Source organism: Oncorhynchus tshawytscha, linkage group LG31 (genome assembly GCF_018296145.1).
Source record: "Oncorhynchus tshawytscha isolate Ot180627B linkage group LG31, Otsh_v2.0, whole genome shotgun sequence".
NCBI classification, from domain to species: domain Eukaryota; kingdom Metazoa; phylum Chordata; class Actinopteri; order Salmoniformes; family Salmonidae; genus Oncorhynchus; species Oncorhynchus tshawytscha.
The window spans coordinates 10,394,564-10,422,168 of record NC_056459.1 but is presented as its reverse complement, the minus strand read 5'-3'; the positions used below and the strand labels follow the sequence as shown (position 1 = coordinate 10,422,168).

Sequence of the window (27,605 nt, the reverse complement as noted above, 5' to 3'; positions counted from 1 at the left end):
TTAAATAAAGTTTAAATAAAAAATCTCAGCGCAAGAGATTCGAATCCAGGCTGTATCACATCCGGCCGTGATTGGGAGTCCCATAGGGCAGCGTCCTGGTTTGGTCGGTGTAGGCCATCACTGTAAATAAGAATTTGTTCTTAACTGACTTGCCTAGTTAAACAAAGGTTACAAAAATGTTTAAATAATATAGCATGGCTTTATCCCACTGCTGCGTCATTGCAGATGAATACACTTATATATCTAATATAGCTTAATTCGCATCCGGTTCAGTGGCTTTAATACACAATATTGATGTAATTGAGTTATACAAATTGACTTAAGTAGCTTAACAAAAGTACTTACAAGTAGACTAAATCATTTGCTTTTGGGTGAATTCAACAAATGAAAAATACTCTAATGTGGACATATTACCCATATCAGCACAAGAACACAGCCGACTGGTTTGCTTCCCTATACAAGCCAATAAATGTCCCCTTTACCCGCTTATAAAAAGGACCCTTCACCTCAGTCATTATTATTAAACATTCACACACGGTATGAGAAAATAATTTATTGCACCTCTTCATAGAAATAAAGCTTTATGTTATGGCTTTAATTAACTGAGGAAGATGTTCCACACATCTAGCTGTACGGCGTTCCTCACGGATAACATTGGACAATAGGCCTATCTCCCAAACCAATGCTGTAGGTACAGATAATCCTATCCAATGGTATCATTTTGAATACGCACAGGACAGAAACCGTATGTATAGGGATGTGGAAGCACTTTCCTAATAGAGACCAGGATCCCATTTAAAATGCTAATTAAGGTTATAAACTAAGTGCAAGTTATGAAAGAGGACAGTTAGTAGTATTTGTGGACGTGGTCTCTCCCCTTTGACAGAGAAGTTTGGACTTGAGACATGCAAGACAGCTGCTCCTCACAATCATCTGAGAAGATATTATGGATCATCAACATACTTGGGTTTGTCATGTGCTCCCCACAGCTTGTGAGTTCATTAAAATGGAATCCATGAGTTCATGATTCTGGGGAAGTAGATAAAGGGCCATCATTGTCAAAATCCCAAAGTATCCACCCACTGAATGACATTCTGGCTTTCTTTGTGCTGTGTAGCACAAGATGTATAACTTTCAAAATACAGAAATACACCCGGTATGATGAATTTTGCATCATGATAAATGCATCATACAGGCTGTATTTAGAAAGTTATACATCTTGAAAACATTTGGGGCTACATCAACAATGGACGAATGAAACAAATACCGAAATATAGTTTTTGGTAGTTGTTCTTTAAAGCCTGGGTAAATCACAACTGACAAACTTCATGAATTTGACTTTGTGTTTATGCATCTACCTCTGTGTGTGTGTGCCATTCGGAGTCAACAATGTTCAATGTGCCGGTTCAATACACTTGCATGGGGAAGGTCCTTCTCAACTACCAAACGGCTTTTGGGGAATTTAGTGTTTGAACATTTTAGAGCATGAACAGGATACAAAAGGCGTAATTCCAATACAACGCTCAATTGCAAATTCTCTCTTTGATTCGAAATACTACTGTTTCAGTCCACCAACCTATATCGGAGCATGATCTGCTCAAAACTCTAAACTTTCCAAGCAAACAGTGTACAGGACCCATCATGCTGCATCCTTAGACGCAACAGCACTTCTAGACTTCTACCAGCGGACCTAAAACGTTCTGCCAAAATGCCTCCTTCCAGGCTTGAGCTTGAGGAATGTTCGACTTGAGCTAGAACGTTCAACCAAAAATTTGGGCTTCTTCACGGTTTGAGCTTGAGCCAGGGGTGGACGATGGTGAGGATGGAGAGAACAGAGGAGGCCAGGCCGCAGGCCCCCACGAAGCCCTGACCGGTAGGGTAGATGCCCAGCCGGTCCAGTGGGATAAACACATCGCATGCATTCTTCAGCAGGTCCAGCAGCAGCGGTGGGTTGCTGCGCAGCACCATCCCCAGCAGGTGGAACTGTCTGCTGAAGCGTTCGGACAGAAGGGGTAATATGGCCACAGGGAAGGAGGAGGAAGAGGGGTGGGGGTGGGAGAGGTCTCCGTTCTCAGGGGATGGAGAGGAGGTCCAGGTAGCATTTGACCCCCCGTGGGAGGTGCGGGCCTCACGCTCCATAAGCAGGCGGATCTCGTAGGCATCCCGGGTTAGGTTGAGCATGAGAGCAAAGAGGTAGTACCTGTAGAGAGAGAAATGTGTAAGAGAGAGAGAGAGATTAATGTAAAACATGAGAGATAGTGCAAGGCCAGAAGAGAGGATGTAGAAAACATTAAATAAAAGAAAAAGTGGCAGAGGGAAAAGAAGAGGGTGAGTTAGAGGTAGAATTAGAGAACGAAAATACACTATATAAACAAAAATAAGTCGACACCCCTTCAATTTAGTGGATTCGGTTATTTCAGCCACACCGGTTGTTGACAAGTGTATAAAATCGAGCACACAGCCATGCAATCTCCATAGACAAGCATAAGCAGAAGAATGGCCTTACTGAAGAGCTGTCATAGGATACCACCTATCCAACAAGTCAGTTCGTCAAATTTCTGTCCTGCTAGAGCTGACCCGGTCAACTGTAAGTGCTATTATTGTGAAGTGGACAACGTCTAGGAGCAACAACGGCTCAGCCGCGAAGTGGTAGGCCTTACAAGCTAAAAATCGTCTGTCCTCGGTTGCAATGCTCACTACCGAGTTCCAAACTGCCTCTGGAAGCAAAGTCAGCACAACAACTGTTAGTCGGGAGCTTCATGAAATTGGTGTCAATGGCAAAGCAGCCACACAAACCTAAGATCACCATGCGCAATGCCAAGTGTCGGTTGGAGTGGTGTAAAGCTCGCTGCCATTGGACTCTGGAGCAGTGGAAACACGTTCTCTGGAGTGATTAATCACGCTTCCCCATCTGGCAGTCGGACGGACGAATTTGGTGGATGCCAGGAGAACACCACCTACCCCAATGCATAGTGCCAACTGTAAAGTTTGGTGGAGGAATAATGGTCTGGGGCTGTTTTTCATGGTTTGGGCTAGCCCCCCCCCTAGTTTCAGTGAAGAATAATCTTAACGATACAGCATACAATGACATTCTAGACGATTTAGTTTGAGAAAGACTCTTTCCTATTTCAGCATGACAATACCCCTGTGCAAAAAGCAAGGTCCATACAGAAATAGTTTGGAAGAACTTGACTGGCCTGCACAGAGCCCTGAGCTCAATTCCATCTAACACCTTTGGCCCGCAGACTGCGAGCCAGGCCTAATTGCCCAACATCAGTGCCCGACCTCACTAATGCTCTTGTGGCTGAATGGAAGCAAGTCCCCGCAGCAATGTTCCAACATCTAGTGGAAAACCTTCCCAGAAGAGTGGAGGGTGTTATAGCAGCAAAGGTGGGACCAACTCCATATCAATGCAAATGACTTTGGAATGAGATTTTAGACGAACAGCTGTCCGTGTACTTTTGGTCATGTAGTGTAGCTCTAGGGAGAGAATGTAGGCAACAACTGCCAATAATAGTAAAGTTCACTACAGAACTTATGATGCCCTTGGACAACTCAAATACACTGACTCCCAATACAGTTTAGGACTTAAGGTTTCCAATTATAACAGTCACCTGAAGGATCTCTGGCTCCACTTGTCCTGGTCCAGTTTGGGCAGGAGGCCCACCTTGCCAGCCCACAGCACGTTGTCACAGGCGAAGTACATGGCCTTGTTGAGGTGGGCCACGGTCAGGCAGAGACGTAGCACGCTGTCTGAGAGGTGCACCGCACGCTTCGCTGCCTCCACAGCCTCTGCAGAGTTCCCCAGACGCATCACTGGAGAGAGAGAGAGAGAGAGAGGTGAGACCCAGGAAACTGAATTGAGGCAGTGAAATACCAATGGAGAGTAAGCCTGAGCCATAATCCTGAGACACAGAGGTGCAGCAATGATTTACAAACATTGACTTACACTTCCTTGTTAGGCTCATATGCGTTTCCAGTTGTTTCACCATCTTCAGGAGCTGAACTCCTGACCCACCCTTCTGGAGAGTGTAGCCTAGCAACGTACAGGCATACTGTGCAGCCCTGTGTGAACACAGAAAATGAATGTGTGTCAATCTGATTATATCTATTTTACTATAGTTTAGTCATTGTTTACATCTTGTGATGAATAACTTGGGCACAATGTGTGTTTTCATGTCAATGGCAACTGGTACTTTCATGTAGCTAGCCATCAGTATAATACCAAATGTAATTGGGACTATGCCCACTTGATAAGGAAAGGCTGGACATTGGCATTGTGCATGAGACCCCCTCAATTCGAATCCAAAAATCAGCTGTGGCGCAGTAATTTAACCAATAAAACGGGAAAACAGGCAGTGACAACCGCAGCCCAAAAATGACTTTTTATTAATGTATTTTTTGTTATTTGTATTTTTTCGTCCTCTTATACATTCGTATTTTGTATGCTCATGGTTATCAGTTTACATTGACTGCGAATGTACGTGGTAGCTAGCTGATATTAGCGGAATAAACTCCCTAGCTACTGTATTCGCGTGAATTTATGATGAATTTAACTTGAAACCTACCAGCTGATTCTGACTTGTTGACATGACATACTACTGTCTGAGAAATCTCAACTCTCATATGACATTTTTCCTAGCTACTGTACCTGAAAACGCGCTCCTTGGCTTGGCTCTGCGAGCTGAATCGAACCCAAGAGTCCATTCTCACGACAGGTAGACTACCACTTCCGCTCACTTGCAACCGTGGATTAGGCCTGTGCTTTGTTAGCTAGCAACGTTCTATACCGTCTTCTGGCAAGAGCAGCCCAATGCTATATACACAGTTCAATATGTCCACAATGTACCCCACACGTCTGCCAACACTTCGTAAAATGTAGATTTATTTGTTTACTAAAGAGTTAGCTTCACATCACCTTTACCCATGGACGGAAACTGTGGAGGGACACAATAGCGAAAAGACCTTTCCCAGGGTAATCATTAGCTCCGTAACTTAACTGATAGGAAGTTCGTGCACAGCACATTGATTGTATTGTTCATGGCATTAGTCGATTCTTGATTTTGTTTTGTGCAGCACGCTATTGTATAAGCGATAGCATAAATGAAAACGAACGATTGAAGTTATTCGAACACAACAGTCAAGCCAAGGCAACTCATTACCATGGATTATATTTGCTGCGAAACCTCATACCGCCACATGGGGGTGACTCACACGCACAGAGAGGCCAGACAAAACACACAACCAATTTGGAAAAAAATGGCAGTACATTTTATTTTAGTGTGTTAATAGAAAATAAATTAAGGAAAACAATCATGATCAGGAGGAATAAAACAAACACAAAACATAATATACTCCCATATGTGGCACTACCAGATCCACGGAGTGCTGAAATAATAAGTGCACAACCGTTGTACTACAGGTCAGGGGGTAATAAAGGAGTGTGAATCACTCTGGAGAGGTACTGTACTTGGCATAATCTCAATTTACTGAAACACTATAAAACATTGTATGATGACAAACCTGTTGTAGGCGGAGCAAAATTAAAATGCCAGCTACGCCCATCAAATTCCATTCTAGTGGACCATATTAGGCAATGCTGCACATTAATGGCTTGTCAACATCAACACCACCTGTGTATTAAATATCCTCAGCAACTCAGTTCACAACTGTCAAAGTATTCCCACTGCAACATGGCACCAGTCCCAAGTACAGGCTGGTCAGCTTTCAAACACAAAGCAATAACCCATGAAGGCTTTTCAATTGAAATGGAGAGGAACCTCAATGCTATCAGAACATCTTGTTTTCATCATCTTCTATATTACAATCTTTTCATTCTTTCCATTTCCTTGGCTGGCAAGATACTCCACATCCTTTGGGACTCTCCCTCTAATCTTCAAACTCACGTCTCATACCCCTTCGCAATTTCCCAACCGCCTTTAAATCAAAACTTCAAGCTCACTCCTCAATACCTGCCACTTTACCTACTGTATGACCTTCTCAGCCTAGTATTTGCTCCCTTCCCCTCCGCAATTCCCCATAATATCTACCTCTCTTCAAGTGCCCATCCCTCCAGGACCGCAACCCCTTTCCTCCCTCCCTCCCTACACAGTTTCACCTAAACATCTCATCTCTGGCTCTCCATCAAAGAGAAATGTTGTAACTTCAGGCAAACCCCACGCTGTCTCAGCATTTTAAAAATATTAAACACTACAGTCAATTGGTTTCATTGGATACTAAAATGCTAACGTCGGCTGTTGTTAAAAGCCAGACCTCAATTTCAGCACAATGAGCATACGGTACATCAGCATGGTTCCTGACTTCTCTAATGCGCACAAGAGGCTAATCTCTTCAGTAACAATTGTTAGTTTCGTTGCTGTTGCAAACACTCATAATCTAACTCGGACAAGAGTCATTAGTCTCCTCGTGGGAGTTGGAACTAGGAATTGGGGTTGTAAGGGTACCACTGGAGGACTGTCGTATCCCACAGTGCCCCTCTCTCAGTGCTCAGAGTGCTGTTTCTTGTGGAAGGTGGAGCGCATGCGGCTCCAGAACGAGTGGTTCCTCCTGGTCTTCCTCTCACTGCCACGGACCGACTCGGCCTCGCGTTGGCGAATCTGGCGGACCAGGGCGGCGAAAACCTCGTCGATGTAGTAGCGAAATGCCGCAGAGGTCTCGAAGAAGGGGCACTGGAACTCCCTGGCCAGCTCCTTCCCCTCCTCTACTGACACCTAGTGGAGTGGAGGGAAATACCATGTTGAAAGCCAGTATACAGATAAAAACTACAGACAGGGGACCATTTTTATATGTGGATATGTACCAAACAGAGTCATGATGTATATGTTACGGTACGTGTGTGGATCTTCAGATTCCCCCGTCTCCTTGGTAAATCTACAGATTCCCCGTCTCCTTGGTAAATATACAGATTTACTGGGGAATCTATAGATTTATCATACCAGTCAGACAGGCAGTCTGTAAATCTCCCAGTAAATGTGTAAAGATAGGCCTTTTGAATAGTAGTAAGATTTTAATGCCGCCAGATAGTGGGCAAATCCTACTTTAGTGCCAAGACTACCAATGTGCGTCCCCCCCCTTCCTTCCCACAATTCTCACCTGTCGGAGATGGGTCAGGTCAGACTTGTTGCCCACCAGTACCACTGGTGTGTTGGCGGTGCGGCGCACACGATCAATGAGCTGCTTGAACTGGCGCGCCTCCTGTAAGCTCCGCCTATCTGTGATGGAGTAGGAGATGATGAAGCCCTCGCCCGCCCGCATGTACTGGTCCCGCATGGCTGTAAACTCCGCCTGGAGAGGGACGCGTGTGAGTGAGTGCGAGAGAAAGAAAGAGGCAAAAGTAGAGCGAGTAATTAAGGACTGGAAAAGACAGAATAACAGCAAAATACTTAGATAACATTACCTATGCAGATGCTACACATACACCCACACATTCATGTACTGGTATGAGTGTGAACACCTGAGAGCATCCAGAGAATCAATCACCAATACATCGGTCTGTCCTACAAGCTACTAGAGGAAGAACATGGAGACCCACTGAAAAACATTTGAATTTAGATTACTCCGAAGTTAAGGGTCACTTGAGACAGTGGACTGTCGAGGTCACTCAGAGCATTAGCTCTCTAAACACAATGCCCTGTGTGTGGACACTTCCCTGAATTTGGTCCGGTATGAACAAACCCAGTCATGGGCATGTATTATAGAACATGTACATGACCATATATAGAACATGACTAACCTCATAAGTGAGCCATGCATGAGTCTATGGATGAGTCAGACAGGCAAAGACGTGGTGCGGGGAGCGGGTGAGAAAGGCAGATTATGTAAGTAAAAGAAGGGAGAAGATGGAGTGAGAACTGCTTAAAACAGAAGCTGAGAAGAGTAAAGACTTGGATGTCATGACGATGAAGGGGAGATATGTTCTTCTGGGTGTACTTTGATAAATAATGACCTTACATTGCCAATGATAAGGTATCATGCTAATCAGAATGATTGAATTGAATGTAATTGAGAGACAAGGACAGACAGTCAGAAATTATTGATTTTATAGGAAAGCGAGCATCAGGATAGGCGGAGAGGGTTTCCCCTCCTCTATCTGATCTAATGTGAAAAGACTAGACAGATTAAAGCAAATTCCCAGTCCTTCCAAGGTGTTTTTTCCATATTGCTTTCACCTATCCTATGTTTACAGATCAGTAGAGGAAGGAGAGGAGGCGAGGAAGCCATATTAGACTATCGAGAATGAGATGCAACCAAAGAAGGTGGAGGCGTGACGTTTTAATGGAAGCCCTTTGTGAGGAAGTTACCTGTCCTGCTGTATCCAGGATGTCCAGGTTGGCTGGTTCATCATCAATGCGGATCTGTGTCTTGTATGCATCCTCTAGGAGAGACATTGAGTGGTATTTTAATGGCTATACAAGATAATTGTGTAGTTATGTCATAGGCTGTGGTTCATAGACTCTGGTCGATGCTATGCAGTGTGCATGTGCGCTTTATCAAGTCACGCCAGGTGTTCTCTTGTTTTGGACTTGCGGTTCCTTGTATGAGTTCTGACATTTCAGGCTCGCAAGGTAAGTATTGTTCTTGGAACCATGGGGTCTATACCCTATATGGGGCTCTGACAGTTCAGGCTTCTCAGGTAAGTATTAGGGGAAAGGTGACTTCTGTAACCCCTTTTCGGAGCCGGTGGAACCTGTGTGTGCTTGGGGTGCCGTGGGCCTCCTTGTTTGGTACCCTCTGAGTCAGCTTGGGGAGTGATTGTATGTACCCATAGTATGTTATACAGAGTAACCGACTGAAAGGGAACATACAGTTATTAATATAACTAATGAAGACTGGAATGAGGTAGAACATATTTTGGCCACCCACGTCGGGGGATTTGTGCTTGCTGAAAAACAGTTCTGAATTGAGGAAATGGATGTGAGCCCTGGTATTATAGCCACGAAGGCAGGGCATCCGAGGGTGGGCCTCGGCATTCATTGGCCCGTTAGGCGTGATTTCAGTTTTTCAAGTGAATATTATTGGTTGTTGACTGCCCGTAGTGTTATACCTCCTTCAGTAAGTTTTGTTGATGGTGGTGGAAAACGCTGTCTCAAGCGCTGCTCTAGAATCTTCCTTAAGTGTTCAATTGGGTTGAGATCTGGTGACTGAGAGCGGTCATAGCATATGGTTAACATTTTCCTGCTCATCAAACCACACACACTGACAAACCACCGAGCCCTGTGGATGGAGGCATTGTCATATATGACCCTAAGCATGATGGGATGTTAATTTGTGAATTAACTCAGAAACCACACCTGTGTGGAAGAACCTGCTTTCAATATACTTTGTATCCCACATTTCCTCAACTGTTACCATTATTCTGGCAGTTACATGTATACACGTATGTACATGTATACATGTATCTACTCACCAGCCAGTTTATTAGGTACACCCATCTAGTACTGGGTCGGACCTTCCTTTGCCTCCAGAACAGCCGGAATTATTCAGGTGATGGATTTTACAAGTCAGACACGTTCCACAGGGATGTTGGTCTACGCTGACGCGATGGAATCACACAGTTGTTGCAAACTAGACGGCGGTACACCACCGCTAACACCAGGCAGAATAGAATCATGCTGCTTATGTCAAATCCTGACTCTGCCATTGAATGATGCAACAGGAACCGGGATGTCAGACTCAGCTGTCCGGTGTTGGTGATTGCGTGTCCGCTGAAGTCACTTCATCTTGTTTTTATCTGATAGGAGTGGAACCCGGTGTGGTCGCCTGCTGCAGTAGCCCACCCATGACAACAATCGACAAGTTGTGCGTCCCAAGATGCCGTTCTGCATACCACTGTTGTACTGCGCCGTTATTTGTCTGTTCGTGGCCTGCCTGTTAGTGTAGCACATGGGGTGTGTGAAACTTACTCCTCAGCCTGAAGTATGCCCATTGCGCCAGCAAATAGCTAGCTTTTCACGTAGCGCAGACTGGTAAGACGCTTCAGGAGGGCGGTCACATGTGCTAGCAAGTCAGAGGTCCCGAGTTCACGCCAGGTATGGGCTGAAACGGGAGGAAGTGGTACTCGCTAAGCAAGCAACGTGACATCTTTTACAGCGCGACGTCCTTGCCATTCTCTTTCGCCCACAGGACTTCCACTGACTGGATTTTTTGTTTGTCGCACCATTCTCGGGAAACCATACACACTGCCGTGCATGAAAAGCCCAGGAAGGCGGCCGCTTTTAGAGGAACTGGATCCGGCGTGCCTGGCCCCGATGATCATACCACACTCAAGGTCGTTTAGGTCACTAGTTTTGCCCATTCTAATGTTCAATTGAACAGTAACTGAATGCCTCGATGCCGGTCTGCTTGCTTTATATAGCAAGCCATGGCCATGTGACTCCTGCACTTTCCATGACAGGTGAATCAAGATTTTGCCTTACTGATGTCACCTGTTAAATCCACTTCAAATCAGTGTAGACTAAGGGGAGCACACCGGTTAAAGAAGGATTTGTAAACCTTGAGACAATTGCGACATGGATTGTATGTGTGCCATTCAGAGTGTGAATGGGCAAATCAAAAGATTTAAGTGCCTTTGAACGGGGTATGGTAGTAGGTGCCAGGCGCACCGGTTTGAGTGTATCTAGAACTGCAACGCTGCTGAGTTTTTCATGCTTATTTCCTGTGTGAATCAAGAATGGTCTACCACCCAAAGGACATCTAGCCAACTTCACAACTGTGGAACGCATTGGAGTCAACATGGGCCAGCATCCCTAAGGAACACTTGAGACACCTTGTAGTCCAATTGAGGCTTTTCTGAAGGCAAAGGGGGGTGAAACTCAATATTAGGAAGGTGTTCCTGATGTTTTGTACACTCAGTGTATGTAAATACAGTACCAGTCAACAGTTTGGACACACCTACTCATTCAAGGGTTTTTCCTACATTATTACTATTTTCTACATTGTAGATTAATAGTGAATACATCAAAACTATGAAATACATATGGAATCATGTAGTAACCAAAAAAAATGTCAAACAAATCAAAATCTATTTTATATTCTTCAAAGTAGCCACCCTTTGACAACTCTTGGCATTCTCTCAACCAACTTAATGAGGTAGTCACCTGGAATGCATTTCAATTAACAGGTGTGCCTTGTTAAAAGTTTATTTGTGGAATTTCTTTATTTCTTAATGCGTTTGAGCCAATCAGATGTCATATGACAAGGTAGGGGTGATATACAGAACATCGCCCTATTTGGTAAAAGACCAAGTCCATATTATGGCAAGAACAGCTCAAATAAGCAAAGAGAAACAACAGTCCATTACTTTAAGACATGAAGGTCAGTCAAATACGGAAAATTTCAAGAACTTTGAAAGTTTCTTCAAATGCAGTCGCAAAAACCATCAAGCGCAATGATGAAACTGGCTCTCATGAGGACCGCCACAGGAAAGGAAGACCCGGAGTTTTTATTTTTAATTTCACCTTTTTTTAACCAGGTAGGCCAGTTGAGAACAAGTTCTCATTCACAACTGCGGCCTGGCTAAGATATAGCAAAGCAGTTACCTCTGTTGCAGAGGAAAAGTTTGTTAGAGTTACCAGCCTCATAAATTGCAGCCCAGATTAATGCTTCACAGAGTTCAAGTAACAGGTACATCTCATCATCAACTGTCCAGGGGAAACTATGTGAATCAGGCCTTCATGGTCGAATTTCTGCAAAGAAACCACCACTAAAGGACACCAATAATAAGAAGAGTCTTGCTTGGGCCAAGAAACACCAGCAATGGACATTAGACCGGTGGAAATATGTCCTTTGGTTTGATGAGTCCAAATTTGAGGTTTTTGTTTCAAACCACCGCATCTGTGAGACGCAGGTTAATGACCCAACACACCTTCAGACTGTGGAAGGGCTATTTGACAAAGATGGAAAGTGATGGAGTGCTGCATCTGATGACCTGGCCTCCACAATCACCCGACCTCAACCAAATTAAGATGGTTTGGGATAAGTTGGACGACAGAGTTAAGGAAAAGCAGCCAACAAGTGCTCAGCATTTGTGGGAAGTCCTTCAAGACTGTTGGAAAAGCATTCCAGGTGAAGCTGGTTGAGAGAATGCCAAGAGTGTGCAAAGCTGTCCTCTAGGCAAAGGGTGGCTAATTTTTGGTGGTTTAGAAGGCCAAATTTGAGCAAATAGGAGTCGCCGTATTTTGATCAGAGACCAAGCACTCTCACCTATGGTGGGGTCATGGTCTTCAGGGAACCTGTGGCTGATAAACTGCATTATAATAGCTGAGGAGAGAAAGAGTTAAGTTTTAACAAGCTTCATAGGCACTGCATCAATAATCCAAAAAGGAGAAATCAGAAACAAACTACAAGTAGATCAGAAAACAGAATGGAAGAAAGAGAGAGAGAAAGAAAGAAAGGGTGATGTAGAGGGATTATGACGTCAATACGGGAGACTTTATTACATTTCCCAGGTTGTATCACACACACTTCCCCTCCCTCTCCCCATCTCTCTCGTCTCTTTGTTGTTCTTCCTCCAGGCGTGCAGTGGTTCACGCACATAGATAACACACACACACACACACACACACCTCCGCAGCATCAGTGTACACCCACTTTAGTTTCCATGACAATAACTTGCACAGATGAAATCAGAATGACGCTGGTTTTTATGACCCATCTCTCCCTCCATCCCTCTGTATCCTCCCTCTCTCCGATGTTTTTACTACTTTGCTGTTCACCTTATACCAGGTGAACTCTGCCAGTCTCCACAGCAACAGTAGCCAAGAAGAGGAAGGCGGTTGCTAGGCACTGATGCGTCTTCCTGACAACAGGCACCCAAAAGGCACCCCAGACTGCCGTAAAAGGCAGCCAACGCCCATGCTTACGAGACCTCTGATTGCCTGACTGCACTTGGAGGGTGTGTGTGTGTCTTTCTCTCTCACACACACAAACACCCACACATTTCACTCATTCAAAAAAACGAGGACATTAGGAAAAGTAATGTAAATCAAGACCGAGTTGAAGAAGAATAGTCGAAGTCAGAGATAATACGTAAAAAAAAGGAGCAAGACAGAAACAAAGATATGCACTGAGTAAGACTGAAGAGTATAGTTAAGTGTAATTATGAGTGTGTGTGTGTGTGTGTGTACTCACCGCTCTTCCCCACTCCCCCCTCTCCCAGCATCACCAGCTTGTACTCGCGGGAGAGGCCCCCAGAGCCTCGCGATGACTCCATTTACACTTTGAAGAGATAGAGGCGGTGATTAATACACATATACCCTTTACACACACAGGAACCGGCACATATCGACACCCAAATAATTCACATAAATATACACATACATTTCCATTTTTGGTCCCAGTTTATTAAGCCTGGGACTATTGAATAGAACTGTAAAAGAGAGTGTACAGAGTTGAAAGTGACTAACACACAGTACCACAAGTGCCAATGTGCAATCGTGCCATCATGTGTAAAGCGCTGAAGCTGCTGACAAGAGATGAGGGAGATGGAAAGAGAGAGAGAGACACACACTGAGAAACTTGAACCTCAATATCCATTCACTGTTGAAATGGACCACTGAACCATACAGTAGATCTACTGAATGGCGATGGAACGAGTTTTCAGGGACAGAAGTGGAGCTATACCAGCCAAGTCTAGTCTACTTTGCCACCCTTAGAAATAAAAACTATTCAACTCATCTGAATAGGCCACTATTGTCATCGCCTCAGATCCATTTGGTGTGTGTGTAGATTGACTTATGAGAGTCAGATGACTTCAGTTTATTAAATTGGTCTACGCAGCAGCCAGCAGCACTCACGCGGAAAGAGGAACCGACTCATATCGACTTGATGGGGCAATCATGTGATTTCTCGGTGGAAGGCGAATGTGTGACATTGACCACCACAACCCCAGGCAATGTCATCAAACCTATTATTGCCATTTTCCATAGTGATGTCGCCTAGCTTTCCCTTACCAAAAATACAATATTTTTACTATATTATTAAACTTTAATTTCAATTGTCAGAATAAATGAATGATATATTTACAAGTGATAAATAGGCCTACATAAGCACATATTTACTTATCATTAGGGCCTAGGCTAATAACGGTAGACCTATGAATGGATCACATTATCTCAATGATGGAATGCGGAGACAAAATATTTTACAAAGCCGGTTCATTGTTGTCAGGACAGAGGCAAATTGCACAGACAGCATTTGGGAGGTTAAAAATAGATGTTCATATCCGCTTGAGAGCAGCTACGTTTTTTGACTCGGTTTTATGTCAAATATGAGGTCTGAACTTCAATAACGCCTGACTGAGCTCATGTCCGTGCACCATTGCCCAACGTTTGATCCAAAAACACAAAGGAGTGGATGGTATTGTAGTATCTTGCCGAGTTGTTGTTTCCTCCCTTGCCCTGACAACATCACTACACGGGCTCCGTGATTCAAGGGAGTCTCCAGGCTTCAGATGGCTCAGGCCTCGAAGTTTGTTATTGAAATGCAGATTAAATACATACTCGCTTTACTAGCCTTATTCAACGCCCAAAGTTAGGGAATTTCATTTTTATTGTACTTTTATTGCGCTTAGTTTAGTTAAGTTTGTTGCACTATTGTCACTTTGTTATAGGCTACAATGTTTCAGCTGCCAAAAATATTAAAAATATTTGCTAAACAACGAATGAGATTAACACTGTTTCAAATCATTGGATCTCTGACAAAAGGCGCAGTGAAAACTGCATCCGTTGCAGACGCTGAAATAGAACAACTATTTGATATACTTTATTGGCTACTTTGAAACAGGATAACGAGACTTAACAGGATAAACAACAACATTTTAGAGGGCAATAGTGAACCTTCAAAAGACGGCTCAAGTAGCGAAATGAATTGTGTGGCTGTATGTGACATGGGATTTGGGGGGAAAAGTAGGCTAACTTTTGTCAACTTTTACATGTAAGATCCTTCTAAAATCAAGTGTAGCCTACGAACCGATGAAATGTAAAACAAGCTGCATGGATTTGTTAGCCTAACTGTTTGCAGATCAGTGTTCAAAACAGACATTGAAAACATTGTTTCGTGTAATTACAAACGAACAAGTTAACATGAATAATGTTGACTGCGAAAAAAGCAAATGATTGAACATCTGCAAACATAAATAGCCAACTGACTTTATGCATGAATAGAAATTAGCGACTCACCTGTGTCACAGAAGTTCTTTCCTCATAATTGCCGAAATTATGTCTATGGCTATTTAGTGCTTGATGTTTGATCATTCATGCCACAAAATGATCAAACTGTAAACAGCGCGAGCGGTCTGTAAACGCGACGTGACAGGGTCCCACCGCCCGTCGGCTCAGCGGCTATGACTTTTCAGTAAAGTTGGACAGCCTTGAAATGTACCTTTTGAAGTTCAGTTAGGCACTGTTACACACGGGTAACGAATGAATAGGCCCACTAAAACGCAATTTCATATATTTTAAGGTTTCTCGTAATAGAATATAATAAAGACACTACCATATTGTTGTTGAGAGGCACATGGTCAGTGATGGTGCAGCAGCCCTGGATGGGAGGCACTTTTGGGTTAACAGTCTTGTTCTAGGGCACAAAGGCAGTGGTTAGGACCTGGGATCAGATACCAGCAGCCCTCCAGGTGCCAGTTCACTTCCCATTTCTGTAATCTCCTGGCCTATGTCTTGAACCAGCAACTGTCTCTCTAACATCTAGGCTACGTGCCATGCGTAGGTGGTGGTGTACAGTGCATTCGGAAAGTATTCAGACCCCTTAACTTTTTCCACATGTTGTTACATTACAGCCTTATTCTAAAATGTATTAAATCTACAAATAATACCCCATAATGACAAAGCAAAAACAGGTTTTTAGAATTTTTTGCAAATGTACTACAAATAAAAACATAACTTATTTACATAAGTTTTCAGACCCTTTGCTATGAGACTCAAAATTGAGCTCAGGTGAATCCTGTTTCCAATGTTCATCCTGTGGTAAATTAAATTGATTGGACATGATTTGGAAAGGCGCACACCGGTCTATATAAGATTCCACAGTTGACAGTGCATGTCAGAGCAAAAACCAAGCCATGAGTTTGAAAGAATTGTCCGTAGAGCTCCAAGACAGGATTGTGTCCAGGCATCTGGTGAATGGTACCAAAAAATGTCTGCAGCATTGAAGGTCCCCAAGAACACAGTGGCCTCCATCATTTTTCAATGGAAGAAGTTTGGAACCACCAAGACTCTTCCAAACAAAGCAATCGGGGTGAAGGGCCTTGGTCAGGGAGGGGACCAAGAACCCGATGGTCACTCTGACAGAACTCCAGAGTTCCTCTGTGGAGATGGGAAAACCATCTCTGCAGCACTCCACCAATCAGGCCTTTGTGATAGAGTGGACAAACTGAAGCCACTCCTCAGTAGAAGGCACATGACAGCATGCTTTGCGTTTGCCAAAAGGCACCTAAAGGACTCTCAGACCATGAGAAACAAGATTCTCTGGTCTGATGAATCCAAGATTGTACTCTTTGGCCTGAATGCCAAGCATCACTTCTGGAGGAAACCTGGCACCATCCCTACGGTGAAGCATGGTGGTGGCAGCATCATGCTGTGGGGATGTTTTTCAGTGGCAGGGACTGGGAAACCAGTCAGTATCGAGGCAAAGATTAATGGAGCAAAGCACAAAGAGATCCTTGATGAAAACCTACTCCAGTGCTCTCAGGACCTTGAACCCGATCGAACGTCTCTGGAGAGACCTGAAAATAGCTGTGCAGCGACGCTCCCCTTCCAACCTGACAGAGCGAGGATCTACAGAGAAGAATGGGAGTAACTCCCCAAGCACAGGTGTGCCAAGCTTGTAGCATCATACCCAAGAAGACTTGAGGCTGCAATCGCTGCTAAAGGTGCTTTAACAAAGTACTGAGTAATGGGTCTGAATGCTTATGTAACTTTGCTTTGTCATTATGGGGTATTGTATGTAAATTGATGAGGGGGAAAAAATGATTTTTAGAATAAGGCTATAACGTAACAAAATGTGGAAATAGTCTAGGGGTCTGAATACTTCCCGAATGCACTGTATACTAGGCATGTACATGTAACTGCCAAAATAAAGGAGATGCTTGAGTAAATGAAGGATACACAGTATATTGAAAGCAGGTGCTTCCACACCGGTGTGGTTCCTGAGTTCATAAAAAAATGGACATCCCATCATGCTTAGGGTCACATATAAAAATGCTGGGCAGGGCATTATTTTTGATACCATGGCTATGCCCCAATAGGATGACAATGCCCTTAACCACAGGGCACAAGTGGTCACTGAATGGTTTGATGAGCTTGAAAATGATGTATGCCATGGCTGTTTCAGTTATCAGATCTCATCCCAATTGAACACTTGTAAGAAATTCTGGACTGGCGCCTGAGACAACGTTTTCCACCACCATCAACAAAACACCAAATGATGGAATTTGGCATGGAAGAATGGTGTTGAATCCCTCCAATAGAGTTCCAGACATGCAGAATCTATGCAAATCAAATCAAATCAAATTTTATTTGTCACATACACATGGTTAGCAGATGTTAATGCGAGTGTAGCGAAATGCTTGTATGCCAAGGTGCGTTGAAGCTGTTCTGGCTAGTGGTGGCCCAACACCCTTTTAAGACACTATGTTACCATTTCCTTTATTTTGGCAGTTAACTGTATGTCCCTATTTGCTGTGTGCTTCCTGTGCATTGTTTGATCTTAATTAGCTAGACCAGACAATTATAGGCTACTGGATATTCTCATGCTGTAAATCTTGTCATCTGTAGCGTATTGGGAAAATGTGTAATGTGTGTGTGTACGTGTTCACAGAGATTTGTGTCCGAGAACAGAGTTTGTGTCTGAGAAAATGATGCATTTACAATTTGGTAATTTAGCAGCCGCTCTTATCCAGAGAGACATCAGTGAGCTTGTCGTGTGTCTGCCAGGTGACGTAGAAAAAGGACTCAGAAATAGTGTATCAGTTATTTTTTTTATTTGCACATTCGTTGTGTTAACAAATTCAACAAGTCAGCATTAGTGTAATATATTTAGCATAGACTTCATAGCATTATGCATTTCAAACCCAGTTCAGACTACTTGTCTTATTTTGCATTTCACCCACACAACATACAGTTCTGACTGAGGCGGTGAATCAATGATAGCCAATGGGATACTCATAACCAATGAATCAATTCCTTGTTCTCTTTTTTATTTACATTTGACATTTCAGTCATTTAGCAGATGCTCTTATCCAGAGCGACTTACAGGAGTAATTAAGGTGAAGTGCCTTGCTCAACGCCACATAAACATATTTTCACCCAGTCGTCTCGGGCATTCGAACCAGCAACCTTTCGGTTACTTGCCCAACGTTCTTAACCGGTGAGGCTACCCCCCCCGTCAGATTTATTCACACCTCAGATTTGTCTGTACAACACACGAAAGAGAGGGATGGGTTGTCAATGGAGGAAAAGAAGGGTCTGAAAGGAAAGAAGGAGTGTGGATTCAGTGCGGGCCAAGGGATAGGAAGAGGGAGGGCACCCCAACAATGGAACACATTTACAGCGAGGGGAGAACCCTTTGCCATTCCAGGGGGAACAATCACATACTTTAAGGACAGGCGGCAGTGCATCTGCCTGATAGTGCTTGGGAACAAACAGTAATTTACACAAGGATATACGGTATTTAAATGTAGAGATCTATAAAATAGGCTTATTTGTGCTGTGGGTTCAGGGTGAGGCCAGCAAAACAGAGGGTAACAAAGACGGAGCATATCATTTTGTTTTGGATTATTTAGTGATATGGGACATCGTTGCTGATCTTTGCAGGGTGCTTTCTGTGCTATTTACAAAGGAAAACGCTCACAAGAGGAGGAAACTGTTGAATATTGATCACAGGCACCTGTAATATGCACAACCCGTGTCTCAAAGTAAAGTCAGAAAAGAAACAGTGAGAACATAGAAATAGGAAACTGGAAAATCTATCAAAGAATAAAGAAATGGGAGAACGTACATGATTTGTTTTCTAAAACAAGTTAACTTGCAATTATGATATATCTTGATTTGATCTTGACTAAACCTTCCTGTCATGAACAGAACTCACATTGTTGTAGCCAAACTTCTCACCTCTCACAGTAATTATCTGTCATGCACAGACATGAGGCTAAAAAACACCGGTGTCCTTACCAACCAACCAACCGACACATTTACAGCCATCTTTTTCTACAGAATTAGGCCCGCAATGCTAAGATACTGTCATTCTCCTTTCGCCTTTCAAATATGCTCCACTTTTTAACACTTTTAGAATATTGAACGCAACCCCTATTAGTGAAGTTAGAGTTAGGAGCCTGAACACTCCACACTAGATACATTGTTTAACTCTCCAGCACTGCCAGAGCAATGAATAAAGATAACATCACATCATTCCTCAGCAACCATGTTAGCACCTCCTGGGCAAAGTTGACCAAACAGTGGACTACAACCCATTGGCCTTTCAGTGGTGAGACTGATGTGCTTTATGTCTGTGCTCACACTAGAAATGGGGGCATAGAAGCCTGTCTTCAGGGGTCCATATGGTTAATGCAAACACACACACATCCAGGCTACTGCCCAGCACCTCTGTGCCCAAGCTAAGACCAGGTTGGGGTTACGGTGTTAGAGCTAATGCAATTTTTGCCTCACTCCAACTGCTCTCATATCCACATTATTAAATTATGCCCCAGACTGCAAGCCTCCTACAAATACAAAATCATAGTCACAGGACATTACTCTGAATAGGAAAAAACTACTAATCATCTCTCTTCATCAAAACCTGTGCGGCTGTTGTGATTATTATCAACCAAACATTATGAAACCAAAAGACTGAAATAGCTGCTGGGACAGAGTGATTCTTAATGAAAATTGTATTTTGTTTCAACAAGTTGCCTTGATATATTAGTTTTGATGGAAACTGAAGATACTGTGCATGTATCTACACTGAACAAAAATATAAAAACACATGTAAAGTGTTGGTCCCATGTTTAATGAGCTGAAATAAAAGATCCCAGAAATGTTCCATACACACACAGCGCTTATTCTTCTCCAATTTTGTGCACACATTTGTTTACATCCCTGTTAGTGAGCATTTCTCCTTTGCCAAGATAATTCATCCACCTGACATGTGTGGCATATCAAGAAGCTGATTAAACAGACTGATCATTACACAGATGCACCTTATGATGGGAACAATAAAAGGCTCAAATGCACACGTCTAAAATGTGCAGTTCTGTCACACAACACAATGCCACAGTTTAGAGGGAGCGTGCAATTGGCATGCTGACTGCATTAATGTCAACCAGGGCTGTTGCCAGAGAATGGAATGTTTATTTCTCTACCATAAGCATCGTTTTAGAGAACTTGGCAGTATGTCCAACTGGCCTCACAACCACAGACCACATGTATGGCGCGTGTGGGCAAGCGGTTTGCTGATGTCAAAGTTGTGAACAGAGTGCCCCATAATAGCGGTGGGGTTATGGTATGGGCAGGCATAAACTACGGACAACGAACACAATTGCATTTTATCGATGGCAATTTGAATCCCACAAAAATACAGTGATGAGATCCCGAGGCCTAAGTGAGGGCTATTATTTTAAAGGTGTCTGTGACCAACAGATGCATCTGTTCAGTATATGAATTTCTCACGGCTGTGAGAGGGGAAACTATAGGACTAAGGACATGATGTCAAGAACTGAACTGGGAAAGTGTACCTTTTTACTAAAATAAATGTGTGTGAGGGGGCTAACTAAGACCAATTCATATGGCAATTTGATAGCTGTCACGTTCTGACCATAGTTCTTTTGTGTTTTCTTTGTTTTAGTGTTGGTCAGGACGTGAGCTGAGTGGGCATTCTATGTTGTGTGTCTAGTTTTCCCATTTCTATGTTTGGCCTGATATGGTTCTCAATCAGAGGCAGGGGTTAGTCGTTGTCTCTGATTGGGAACCATATTTAGGTAGCCTGTTTTGTGTTTGGTCTTGTGGGTGGTTGTCTTCTGTCTTCGTGTGTCTGCACTAGACAGAACTGTTGCTTCACATTTGTTGTTTTGTATTTTGTAGTGTTCACATTTATGGTCTTTATTAAACATGATGAACACTAACCACGCTGCGCTTTGGTCCTCTCCTTCGTCCACAGAAGAAAGCCGTTGCAATAGCAAAAACAACAAGATATTAGCCTCCTATGTTACAATATGTACAAATCAATTTTTTTTTTCTTCTTCAAAAAGTAGCAAAAGAGAGCAAAAAACAAATCTAGTTCCGTAGCAAAGAAAGTTTGGTCAAATCAACCAGTGATAAAAACAAAGGTTGCTTTGGGCTTTTCAAAGTGTGATCAAACATCCAAAATGTTCAGTGTGCAGCCTAGATGTGAGTACTGCCTATTCAGTTCCTTATGGGATGTGATTACTTTTATAGGAAAGGACACAACTGCCCACTTAACCACTTCCAGCGCCATAAGTGCTATGGCCGTTGCTGTGATACGCCAAGCATTAGGAAAAGAAGCTTACTGAGTGACTACGCCACGCAAATAATGTTATAACAAACACTAATGTTGATGTGTTTGCTAGCTCAAGTTAGATCAAACTCTCATTGAAGCCAGTTTGTAGGGATGCAGTTTGAGCACCTCAGTGGCCAGTGAAGCGGATTGTGTACAATTTTTACCTGTGTGGGAGTGTAGGGACATGCAGCATTCAAGTTAAGAGGTTAGCAGTGTACACCCACAGCAAAGAGACATAGTGTGCGGTGACAGCTTGACTTCCTTTGATTGCTATTGACTATCAGAGTAAAATAAATAAATAATAATGACAATGGGGACAGTGCCACAGAGAGAGAGAGAGAGAGATCTCGGGGAGAAGAGAGGCAACCAGAACGAGAGCTGACGGCACGGACATCTTTGATGAGTTCAGTGGTTGTGACATTGCAGGAGACTAACATTTGAAATTCACACACATATTCACCACACACAAAATATATTGAAAAAAATGAATGTACAATTCTTAAGATGCAGAGTTCAAACGAGGATATACTGAGCTGTTACCAGTAGCATGGCTATAAATTCTAATCATTTGAATTAATTATTTATTCACATAAATTAACAGGAGTAATGCACTGCCAGGCAAGTGTATACAGGGTCCAGTGGCCACTGTGGAACAGCATATAAACTACGAAGCTCACTCTGATAAAATTGGTTATACTGGTAAAAATTGGTGATACAGACACAAAGTTACAGATACACTAATGGTCCTTTGGTCACTATGACAACAGATGTACTATAAACAACGGGTTTCGGTACATTAAGGTCCAGTGAATTATAGATACCCATGCTACATGGCTACAGCCTTGCCTCAACCAATCGCATCAGGTCTAAAAAATAAATGCACCAATCAAATGATAGTGAGAGCAACAGCAGTCACAAAGTAAAACCAGAAATCATCCATTTACTGTAATGGGACAGACCCAATCCACTAACCTTGTCTGCTACTGAGGGAGGGTTCAGTGAAGGGATATCACTGAGACGTGGCAGAGTTCTATTCCATCCCCTCAATTTATATGAAACTGTTTTGATTAGCTCCACAATGCACTTATCATAGACACATTGTAATATACTGAACACAGGTTTTCCAACATGTACGTGAACTGAAAGTGAATCATGTCTGATTGTTATGCCAGTGTTGGTATGAATCTGCCCCACAAAATGAATGTCTCCATTTTGTCCCTGTCTCTAAGAGAGCTGGCTTGAACTCAAGCCCATGTTACACTGTGCATGCAAAAGCTCTGACACATGCAGTTTGGCTATTGACTTTCATGGATATTGTTGCTGCATGTGAGCTTACTGATGAAACATTTAATCCACATAGAAAAAAAGAAACATAAGTAGTGATAAATATCATCAAGACAGCCCCATAGCCTTACCTGAATATAACTTAAACACTTAGCAACAACTGTATTATCCCTGGTAAATACTGTATTATAAACTGGGTGAGTCGAGCCCTGAATGCTGATTGGCTGACAGCCGTGGTATGTCAGACTGTATTGCACGGGTATGACAAAACCTTTATTTTTACTGCTCTAATTACGTTGGTAACCAGTTTATAATAGCAATTACGCACCTCAGGGGTTTGTGGTATGTGGCCAATATACCACGGCTACGGGCTGTTCTTAGGCACTCCGCATCGCGGCCAATATACCACTGCCCTTAGCCGTGGTATATTGGCCATATACCACACTCCATCGTGCCTTATTACTTAAATATAGTATCCCATAATTTAACCATGACTCTAATATTACCAATCCTGTTAAAAAAACATTTTCCTACCTTAAAAAACTGCCCCATTGCAATATAAATGAAGCACACCCTCTAATTAACATAAACCCCCCCCAATCCTGTGCAGTACCACGGGATACTTCCTGATTTAAAGGGAATTGGTACACCAGGGCTGCATTTCAAACACACTCAAACACACACAAAAGACACACCCTCTCCCCTCAAATTAAGTGGACGCTTCCGATGACGTATCATGACGTCTGACGAGTTGACACTTGCAAGACAAGGGAAGAAGTAATTCATTTGAAATGGACCGTTCTTTCCCAGGAAATGTGTCACTCGTTCACCCCACGGTTTTCAGTCATCATGGAACTGTTGTGTGTGCCTTATATGCGCTACAGTCAATTAAGACAACGCATCAGCAGACATCGAATGTTAGCCATCCTCTACTAAGTTATTTATATCAGGTAAATGGAAAATGACAATGTAAAAGTGTGATGTCAGAGAACGTTAAGTGCGCAAGTTAACGTTTCCAAAAAGCCAACCAAACAAAAACATTGTTACTTTTATGATACGTGTTTGAGCCGTCATGTGCATTAGTAGCACAATTTCTAACTTATGTACATTCTTTTTACTTACACTTGTATGTTGACTTCTCCATATTAATGTTGGTTTTAAGTTTTGTCGGACTGTTCTTAGCGGATGTACAATCGTCGTGAATTGAATTATGGGGCGTTTCAGGCCCAGAGTGAACATAATTGTACACTCACAAACTCAATCAAAAACGAGGGCTGAGGGGCTTACGTTGCCAACTTCCTTTCATTGGCTAATCATTTGAACCAACGACAAAGATGGCCACGGGGGTTCCCCCAAGGGCAAAGGTGAAGGTAAGTGGAGGAGGGTGTCTTTTATGAGTTTGAAATGCAGCCCTGGTTAAGATTAAGAGAGAGTATTACCTACTGTATTCTTCCTTCCCAGGTGTGTTTTATTTTGAACTTATTCAAGCATGCAAGTAAAGGAATGTTTATACCTATGGGTGGTGGGGGCTGGAGGAGGGGGGTCAGGGGTAGGGTTGTGATGCACTCTCTGTTGTGAACTCTGATTGGAAGAACGACAGCCCCTTCACACACCCACCCAACCGGTAGGACCACATGGATCTCACTAACAGTATTGAATGTGAAGGCTATATATTTGTGTATACATTCAAATGTGTGTGTGTATATATATATATATATATATATATATATATATATATATATATATATATATGTGTATGTGTGTGTGTGTGTGTGTATGTATATATATGTATATATATGTATATATATATATATATGTATATATATATATATATATGTATATATATATATATATATATGTATATATATATATATATATATATATATATATATATATATATATATACATATATATATATATATATATATATATATATATATATATATATATATATATATATATATATACATATATACATATATACATATATACATATATATATATACATATACATATATACATATATATATACATATATACATATATATACATATATATACATATATATATACATATATACATATATATACATATATATACATATATATATATATATACATATATGTATATATATGTATATATATACATATATATATATATATATATACATATATATACATATATATACATATATATACATATATATATATATATATATATATATATATATATATACATATACATATATACATATATATATATATATACGTATATACATACATATATATATATATATATATACGTATATACATACATATATATATATATATATATACGTATATATATATACACACAAATGTATATATATATATATATATATATATATATACACAAATGTATATATAATATATATATATATACAAAATGTATTCAGATTTTGGTTTTGAAATCTTCAATCAAGTCTTTTGTGGTCAATGATTCATGAAAGTCTGGTCAGATTTCTCTCAGCCCCCGTGGTTGTCTCAATGGTTGCAGGAATTTTTCATAGAAGTGACTGGTCCAACCATACATGTCCATGCTGGGTGGGGTTCCGGTGGTCTGGTTGGGTGTCTTTACTTCAGGCAGGAAGGGTTTTATTTCATTCTTTAATTTTCTAAGAGAATAGATTTGAAATAGTAGTGGGGGTGGTGGTTTTTCGACAGAATATCCACTCCGAGAAATTGCACGATTTTTGAAAATTTTCAGGTATTTTTCTGAGCCATCCTAATACTCGCCCAGGTTGTGCCACTTGGCAATCTGCCGGCGGGGGTTGTCGCAGACCTCTCTCCAGTGGGTGACCCCAGTGTGCATGAGGCTCTGGCCACCTAGCACCAGGCGGCCCACCACTTCATTCTTGGTGGTACGGTCGAAGTCGACCACCAGGAACTCCACGGAGATGTCGGCCAGCAGCTCGGCGGGTACGTCGTAGATGAATGACTCGTTAAAAACGGGGTTGAGGGTGCACTTCTTCACGTGCGTCTTCTTCTTGGCAATGCGCTTGCAGCCGTAGAACACGTTCACCTTCACATAGGGGTCTGTGAGGGATGGATAGAGGGGAAAGTGGGTGAGATGTGTGTGTGTGTGTGTGTGTGTTTGTGTGTGTATGCGTAGTACTTACTGCCTGATAGGCCAGTGATGTCCATCTTGGGCAGGTGTTTGGCCTTCAGCACCACCACATTGAGCCTGTGAGTGACAGGCTGGTAGGACAGAGACACCAGTAGCTCCCCACGGCTCACACACTGCAGAGAGAGCACAGGGTTAGAATGTAGATGCACACACACACAGCGGGGAGACTACAGTTAGACACATACAGTGCCATCACAAAGTATTCACACCCCTTGACCTTTTCCACATTTTGCTGTGTTACAAAGTGGGATTAGAATGGATTTGCATATGAACTATTTACACAAAATACTCATAATGTAAAAGTGGATTTTTTTTTTTTTTTTGGGGGGACAAATAATGGAAAATAAAACACTAACATATCGATTAGATAAGTATTTAACCCCCTGAGTCAATAGATGTTAGAATCACCATTGAATCAGCTGTGAGTCTTTCTTGGTAAATCTCTAAGAGCTTTGCACACTTGGATTGTACAAAATTTGCCCATTCTTAAAAATAAATCTTGAAGCTCTGTCAAGTTGGTTCTTGATTATTGCTAGACAGCCATTTTCAAGTCTTGCCATAGATTTAAGCCAATTTAAGTCAAATCTTAACACTCAGGAACATTCAATGACATCTTGGTAAGCAAATCCACTTTGTGTTTTAGGTAATTGTACTGCTGAAAGGTGATTTTGTCTCCCAGTATCTGTTGGAAAGCACTGAACCAAGTTTTCCTCTATAATTTTGCCTGTGCTTAGCTCTATTCTGTTTACTTTTACCATAAAAAACTCCCTAGTCCTTGCCGATGACAAGCATACATACACATAACATGTGCCACCAACATGCTTGAAAATATTACTTTTGTGCCTTATTGCAAACAGGATGCACGTTTTGGAATATGTTTATTCTGTAGAGGCTTCCTTATTTTCACTGTCATTTACAGTTGATGTCAGAAGTTTACATACACTTAGGTTGGAGTCATTAAAACTCGTTTTTCAACCACTCCACAAATTTCTTGTTAACAAACTATAGTTTTGGCAAGTTGGTTAGGACATCTACTTTGTGCATGACACAAGTCATTTTTTCAACAATTGTTTACAGACAGATTATTTCACTTAATCACAATTCCAGTGGGTCAGAAGTTTACATACACTAAGTTGACTGTGTCTTTAAACAGCTTGGAAAATTCCAGAAAATGATGTCATGGATTTAGAAGCTTATGATAGGCTAATTGACATAATTTGAGTCAATTGGAGGTGTACTTCTGGATGTATTTCAAGGCCTACCTTCAAACTCAGTGCCTCTTTGCTTGACATCATGGGAAAATCAAAAGAAATCAGCCGACCTCAGAAAAATTGGAAGAATTGGAGACCTCCACAAGTCTGGCTCTGCCTTGGGAGCAATTTCTAAACCCCTGAAGGTACCACGTTCATCTGTACAAACAATAGTACGCAAGTATAAAACACCATGGGACCACGCAGCCATCATACTGCTCAGGAAGGAGACGCATTCTGTCTCCTAGAGGTGAACATACTTTGGTGCGAAAAGTGCAATCAATCCAGAACAACAGCAAAGGACCTTGTGAAGATGCTGAAGGAAACAGGTACAAAAGTATCTACATCCACTGTAAAACGAGT

At 42.1% G+C, this 27,605-nt stretch overlaps 3 protein-coding genes across 4 annotated transcripts in view; all 3 read right to left on the bottom strand.

Annotated features, from left to right (window-relative positions):
- Nucleotides 1-538: 538 nt before the first annotated feature.
- Nucleotides 539-5,206, bottom strand: LOC112229735 (peroxisomal membrane protein 11B). Of its 2 annotated transcripts, none has more exons than XM_024395734.2 (4): nucleotides 5,163-5,206; nucleotides 3,950-4,065; nucleotides 3,615-3,816; nucleotides 539-2,200 (listed from the first exon to the last, which is right to left on the bottom strand). In XM_024395734.2, exons 1-4 carry the CDS (start codon nucleotides 5,189-5,191, stop codon nucleotides 1,783-1,785), a joined length of 765 nt encoding a protein of 254 aa, XP_024251502.1. In that variant the 5' UTR covers nucleotides 5,192-5,206; the 3' UTR covers nucleotides 539-1,782. The 2 variants fall into 2 exon arrangements, with proteins under 2 accessions (XP_024251502.1, XP_024251501.1); XM_024395733.2 differs by lacking the exon at nucleotides 5,163-5,206 and adding an exon at nucleotides 4,652-5,156.
- A 42-nt stretch (nucleotides 5,207-5,248) lies between these two features.
- On the bottom strand, nucleotides 5,249-15,350 carry LOC112229736 (GTP-binding protein Rit1). Its single transcript, XM_024395735.2, has 6 exons — nucleotides 15,198-15,350; nucleotides 13,150-13,236; nucleotides 12,223-12,279; nucleotides 8,322-8,395; nucleotides 7,114-7,305; nucleotides 5,249-6,731 (listed from the first exon to the last, which is right to left on the bottom strand). The coding sequence occupies exons 2-6, from the start codon at nucleotides 13,229-13,231 to the stop codon at nucleotides 6,501-6,503; spliced, it is 636 nt and encodes a 211-aa protein (XP_024251503.1). The 5' UTR covers nucleotides 13,232-13,236; nucleotides 15,198-15,350; the 3' UTR covers nucleotides 5,249-6,500.
- A 9,919-nt stretch (nucleotides 15,351-25,269) lies between these two features.
- LOC112229274 (synaptotagmin-11) overlaps nucleotides 25,270-27,605 on the bottom strand; it is a 32,752-nt gene continuing 30,416 nt past the window's right edge. The window contains exons 4-5 of the mRNA XM_024395107.1: nucleotides 25,985-26,105; nucleotides 25,270-25,901 (exon numbers count right to left, since the gene is read on the bottom strand). Coding sequence (XP_024250875.1) covers nucleotides 25,591-25,901; nucleotides 25,985-26,105 — 432 coding nt within the window. The 3' untranslated portion in view covers nucleotides 25,270-25,590. The remainder of the gene's footprint in view (nucleotides 25,902-25,984; nucleotides 26,106-27,605) is intronic.